Source organism: Lipotes vexillifer, unplaced genomic scaffold, assembly GCF_000442215.2.
Source record: "Lipotes vexillifer unplaced genomic scaffold, Lipotes_vexillifer_v1.1 scaffold1378, whole genome shotgun sequence".
Lineage (NCBI taxonomy): Eukaryota > Metazoa > Chordata > Mammalia > Artiodactyla > Lipotidae > Lipotes > Lipotes vexillifer.
Genome location: NW_006775104.1, coordinates 1,627,234 through 1,633,902, shown reverse-complemented (window position 1 = coordinate 1,633,902; position 6,669 = coordinate 1,627,234). Strand labels below are relative to the sequence as shown.

Sequence of the window (6,669 nt, the reverse complement as noted above, 5' to 3'; positions counted from 1 at the left end):
GCCTCTCCCGTTGCGGAGCACAGGCTCCGGACGCGCAGGCTCAGCGGCCATGGCTCACGGGCCCAGCCGCTCCGCGGCATGTGGGATCTTCCCGGACCGGGGCACGAACCTGTGTCTCCTGCATCGGCAGGCGGACTCTCAACCACTGCACCACCAGGGAAGCCCTGTAAATGCTAATTTTACTGGAGAAGGGACAGGACCCAGGAGTGAGGGGGAACATTCCCTAATCCAGAAGGGGAAGGAAGGTATCCTGATCTCACGTGAGAGATGCTGGGGTCTGGAACAGGGATGAGAGGGGGGCTTTTGAGGCAGGTAGGAGCTTGGGGGTGAGCAGGGTGCAGAGAGGTGAGGTAAGCTTGTCAAGAAGAGACAGTGGGAAGACTCAGGGACACCCCTGGGAACAGGTTTCATTCAAGAGGCTGGACCTGGAGCCCAGATGGGGCTAAGAGAGCACATGGGAAGGCCAGGCCTCAGACTGGACTGCCTGAGCTGGGGACTTAGCCAGGCACAGCGGCCAGGCGTGGGGCTGGAAGGGAAGCAGGGGCAGATGGTGACTGGGGGAGGGCCTGGAGAGGCTCAGCAGAGCTCTCCCCCCCGGCACAGCCATCTGGATGTCACCAGCCGTGGGCTGAATCCAGACAGAGGCAGAGAGGCCCTCACACTGTGGCAAACTCTGTGCTCGTGGGGTGTTCACAGCGCACACGCCGTGCTGGGCGGGAGGGCACAGATGACTACTGCTGTCCAGGCCTCCGGTTCCCTGTCCTCACGACTGAAGGCAGACCTCCGTGTTTACACCTGTCATCGGCCGACACAGTGTGCAGCACAGAAGAGGACTCCTCCTCCAGTGTTCGTGCAGGGTTTGGCAAGACACGAACCTAAGAAGAGAGGGAGGCCCCTCTGCTTTGGAGTAACCTTATCTCTGAGAGCCGGAACGAGTCCAAGTCCAGTGGGAGCCCCAGCACCCTGCTGACCTGCCCACTCTCCCCCTGGGGTCTCCCTCCGGGCCTGCTGTCTGGGAGCCATCCACAGTCTCAGAGATCCCAACTTCTATCTGGTTCACACATAGGAGAAGACACAGTGGTGAGTCAGCCAGACCTGAACCCCAAACAGGACACCCCCAGGATGCCAAGCAGGCAACCCTGACAAGTCCTCAGTCCCTGCCCCGCCTCAGCCAGAGGAGTAAACAGGGGCAGGTCCCTCTGCCCAGGGCCCACGGGGAGAAGCCCCCGAGTCTGTGAGCTGCGTGAATGGCCTGCCTCCTGGCCCAGGAGTCTCCTGAGGGTGAGGTTTAGGGTGAGACACAGTCGTCTTCCTTTCTCTGAACTAACCAAACCCCAGAGATCATCACAGAGGAAGTGCCTAGTGAGGGTGTCACAGGGGTTGACAGCTTGGTCTTCTCTCCTCCTCCCTCCCCCCTCGCCTGGCGGGTACCTTGATCCCAGGAGGGAATGCTGACACTCTCACCACCCCAACTCATCAGCCCCGGGGGAGAGGTGGAGGGCTGCTTCCTGCCACCGGAGCTGCTTGGTTTGCTTGCAAACCCCAGGGAGACTGAGGACGCAACAGGCAAGGGCAGGGCTAGAGCTGGTGCTCCAGAGCTGCCCCTAGAGCATTCCCACAGAGCCAGGAACGCTGGGCTCCCTCCAGGGGAAACGTTCCCCATAGGCTGGGCAGCTCCCCAGGGAGGCGGGGCTGGACAGCTGCCCTGAGCACAGCTGGTGTGCAGGCAGCAGCTGGGCCGAGGCAGGCTCCCTGCCAGCTGTGCAGGGCAGGAGGGCCTCACTCACCTGCTGCTGGTTCTCCCGCTGCGAGTGCAGCCGAGCCTGGATGCACTCCCGGGTCTCCTGGAAGGCCTGTCTCTGGGAGACCTCAGCCGGGTAGTGGGTGCAGACGCCCACGATGTTGGTGCAGGAGAAAATGAGGACATTGGAGACGAGCTGCAGAGGGAGAGAGGAGGACACAGAGCTCAGGCCTGGAGCAGGCACCAGGCACTGGAGCCTCAGCCATGACCCTCCCAGTCCCAGAGCTCGGAGCCCCCAGGCCCCATGGTAGCAAACGCACACCTAGCTGCCCGCAAACAAATGCCAAGGGCACCCACCCGCAGCCAACTGCTGGGAGTAGCCAAGTGTCATCAGTCAGGCTCTCTGATGTCCTCAGAGGCTAAAGCTTGGCTGGCCCGTGACAGAATATGGCCCTAAGGATGCTGAGTCACTGAATACTCACACTGGCCATGTCCACGGTACCAAAGGCTAAAAGGTTAGGTGTCTTGGGGAATGCTGTGACAGAGCTGTGTGTGTTGGGGGCTGCAAAGGGCACTGCAGGGAAGGCTCCTTGAGGGGGACAGGGTTTCATTGTTTGAAAGTGCGACAGGGTCCACATAGGACAAAGGGCTGCTCTTCCACAGAGAGGCCTTAGCTGGCTCTTCCCCAGGAATCAGCTCCAAGAAGCAAATACTTGCTGATACCCAGCACTGTGTGAAGTCCTCTGGGGACTGAGGGAAGGATGAGGTCCCTGGCCAGCAGGGATGTGTCCACACAGGTCTCATCTCTTTCTCTGCACCAGCACCAGGGCCTCCTGATGACCCCACCAGCACACCTGCTGGCAAGCACCCACCATTACCCCCACTCCTCACGGATGCCCTCCTCTGTGCTGACAGAGATGTGTGGAGAAAGACCACTGTCCCTCGGGTCAGAGACAAGGCTGGAATTCTTTTGAAAGCAATACTTACTGAAACGCTAAGGGAAAACACAACTCAACCCACAAGAGCAGGGTTGACACAGCACATTCCAGGTCCTGGCAGAGGTACTGTTTGGTCAGAACTTCTCTTGGCAGGTACAGCTCCTGGGGTATCTGGGTAAACAGATCCTGGTCCTGCCCTTGCCTCAGGCCATACCGGACAGAAGCCACACAAAGAGGCTCAGCTTTCTAGGCCTCAATCACTCCCTCCAAACATTTAGTTCTTAGTCCCAACTGCAGAAGGGGAGCCCCAGGCCAACCCCTGCGCCTCCCGCTGTGGCTCCTCCAGCCCCCAGGAGCCCTGCATTTGTCTCTAGTCCACTTGTCTATTGGGATCCCAAAGGGCCTCCCTCTGGGACTTCAGCTGCCTGGTAGTGACCGGCAGCAGCTCCCACACTCTTCCCCCAGGGTGTCTCTGGACCTAGAGGTCCTGTCCTTGGCTCTGCTCTGCATTCTACCTGAAGGCTTTCCCCAGCCCAGCTCTGAGGTGGCCCTAACCTACACCCAGGCTCTCAGGCCCAGAGCCATGTGGGCTCCATACCGGATGTGGTGCCATCTTTCCCTGGAGACATCCTATACCATGTCTGTCCCAGTCCGTGCACAGAAAGAGACTCCTCCTCTCCCGTCTCAGTCTTGCTCTCTCCTCAGCTACACAAAAAGTTCTGGTTTTCTGGCTGAAGGACACTGTGGGCTCCCCTCAAGCACCTCCTGGCTCCCCTCCAGATGCCCCCCTGAGGAGCCTTCAGGGAAGGGGCAAACTCAGATTACCAGCTCCACAGCTCCACCAACTCAGCTGCTCACTCCCAGCCCCCCACCCCGACCTCAGCCACCCCCAAATCCTACCACTGTCATCTTATGTAAACGCACTGCAGAGAAAAACCCCAACCTATTTATCACAAGTAAAGAAGACCCCTGCTCTACAGAAGCTTACAGTCCAGTTGAGGAGATAAGCGGTCAAGACTGACAGAGAACCAGCAACAGGAAGCAGAAACTGACTCATGCCAAGCAAGAGGGAGCGGAAGAGAGCACAGAGTGAGGAGAGACCACTGGGCAGGCCCGGGCTCCCCGGGCCTGCGGTTAGGGGCATGTTTGCCGAGGCTGGCAGACGTAAGAAAGGGCGTCCCTGGAGAGGGAGGGCATCCAGGAAGCTCAGGCTTGCGAGGTACTCAGGGTCCTTGGGTAAATAACCCAGGCTCTCTGATCCTGAGGGTAAGTCCACGGAGAGGAGCTGGAGCTGGAAAGGCAGACTGGAGCCAGAATGAAGAGGCATCTGAATGTTAGGCTGAGAAGTGCTGGCACAATCCTACAACAGGAGCCACGAACACTGCTGAAGCAAAGAATGGCAGGATGAGCACACGGCTTCAGGAAGGTTCATCGGGGCAAGAGGAACGCAGGGACTCGAGAGATGGGTCAGGAGGCTACCACTGAAGCCCAAAGCATGAGGGAACGAAAACCTACATGAGGCTGGGGGCTGGCAAGGCAGAGCTGACTCAGAAAGAAGAGCCCCCAAGGGCAGGGAAGAAACAGACTGCAGGCTGCAGTAGGAAGCAATGCAATGACTGTGAAGGGAGACCCCAAGGACACGCCTCCTGGAAGTCGCTGGGGACCACTGAGAGAGGGCTAAGGAGAGAGAAGGAGATGAGGAGGTGGAGGTGAAGGTGCAGACTACAGGGAATTCTGAAGAATGTTCTCTTTAGGGGATATCTTTTGAAAGGTGAGAGGAAGGTGCCAGACGATAAAAAAAGGAGTGAGGAGAAACTGGAAAGGAGAATATGAGGAGTTACCCTCAGACAGAATAATGCAGCATGATAATGCAACATGGCCAAGTGGGGTTTATCCCACGAATGGAAGGCCGTTTCAATATCAAAAATCAATGTAATTCACCATATTAACCGACTAAATAGAAAACCATATGGTTATTTCAATAGTTACTGAAGAAGTATTTGACAAAACTTAACATCTATGCAAGACTTTTAGTTTAATTTATTTTTTTTAAATTTTTTTGGCCGCACTGTGCAGCATTGGGATCTTAGTTCCCCCACCAGGGATCGAACTAGTGTCCCCTGGACTGGAAACGTGGAGTCTTAACCGCTGGACCACCAGGGAAGTCCCTATACAAGATTTTTTTTTTAACTCCTAACAAATTAGGAATAGAAGGGAAATTCCTCCATCTGATCAATGGCATATACAAAAACCTGTAGCTAACATCATACTTAATGGTGAAAGACTGAACAAAGCGAGATTGTCCTCTCTCATTACGTGTATTCAACATCATATTGGAGGTCCTAGGCCATGCAATAAGATAAGAGAAAAAAATAAAATGCATACACATTGGAAAGGAAGAAATAAAACTGTCTATATTTTCAGATGACATGTTTGTCTGTGTAGAAAACCCCAAAGAATCTCCAAAACAGCTACCACAATTAATAAGCAAGTTTAGAAATACAAAGATACATGATCACAGGGAACAAGGTCAATATACAAAAAAGCAACTGTATTTCTACAGGCAAGCAACAATCAGAAGTGAAATTTTTTTAAAGTGCCATTTATATATCACCAAAACCATGAAATATTTATCCATAACTCTAACAAAATATTGCAATCCTGCTCACTGAAAACTATAAAACACTGATGAAAGAAATTTTAAAAGACCTAAATAAACGGAGAGACACACCATGTGCATGTATTGGAAAAACTCAGTATTGTTCAGATGTCAATTCTCCCCAAACTGATGTACTGATGCAACATAATCATAATCAAAACCCAACCAGAGTTTTTGAAAAGAAATTGACAAGCTGACTCTAAAATTTATAGGGAAAGGCGAAACGACTAGCATAGCCAAAACAATTTTGAAGAACATGAACCAAGTTGGAAGACTCACACTTACTCAATTTTAAGACTGACTATAAAACTACGGTAAGTAATCTAGTGCAGTACTGGCCTAAGGATAGAAATATAGATCAATGGAATAGAACTGAGAGTCCAGAAATAAACCCTTACATTTATGGTTTGCTGATTTTTAACAAGAGTACCAAGACAATTCAATGGGAAAAGAATAGTCTTTTCAGCAAGTGATACTGAGATAACTTCATATCCACATGCAAAAGAATGAAGTTGTACCTCATAACTCATACCATATACAAAATTAACTCAAAGTGGATCAAAGACCTAAACATGAGAACTACAGTTATAAAACTCTTAGAAGAAAATATAGGAATAAATCTTCATGACCTAGGATTAGGCAATGATTTCTTAGACATTACACCAAAAGCACACACGATAAAAGATAAGAAAAGAGATAAATTGCCCTTCATAAAATTTAAGAAGTCCTGTGCTTCTAAAGGAACTATCAAGAAAGTGAAAAGACAACCCTCAGAATGGGAGAAAATATCTGCAAATCATTTATCACACCTTTATTTTTGACAAATATACAAAGGCAACTAAATGCAGAAAGGAAAATCTTCTCAACAAACGGTGCCAGAAAAATTGGATACCCATATGATTAACTCAAAATATACAAAAATTTACTCAGAACAGTTCATAGGCCTAAATGTAAAACCTAAAACTATTAAACTTCCAGAAGAAAACACAAGACTTTGGGTTAGGCAAAGATTTCTTATATACCACAGCAAAACATGATCCATAAAAGAAAAGAAATGATAAATTGATAAATCAGACTTCATCAAAATTAAGAACATCTGCCTTCAAAAGACACTGTTAAGAAAATGAAAAGACAAGCAGCAGAATGGGAAAAATTATTTGTAAATCATATATCTAATAAAAAGACTTGTATCCAAAATTCATAAAGAGCTCTCAAGTCAAAAATAAGAAAACCAACAACCTACTTTTTTTTTTTTTTTTTTTTTTTTTACTTTTTTTATTTTTTTTTTTTTTTTCTTTTTTTTTAAAAATTTTCTTTTTCTTTAATACTTT

General features: G+C 50.1%; 1 protein-coding gene across 3 annotated transcripts in view; it reads right to left on the bottom strand.

Moving 5' to 3' along the window:
• The window catches only part of ADCY5 (adenylate cyclase 5), a 164,985-nt gene that overhangs the window by 73,165 nt on the left and 85,151 nt on the right, over window positions 1-6,669 (bottom strand). For all 3 annotated transcript variants that reach the window (XM_007449690.1, XM_007449691.1, XM_007449692.1), the window contains exon 3: window positions 1,788-1,937. In XM_007449690.1, the coding sequence (XP_007449752.1) occupies window positions 1,788-1,937 (150 nt within the window). The remainder of the gene's footprint in view (window positions 1-1,787; window positions 1,938-6,669) is intronic.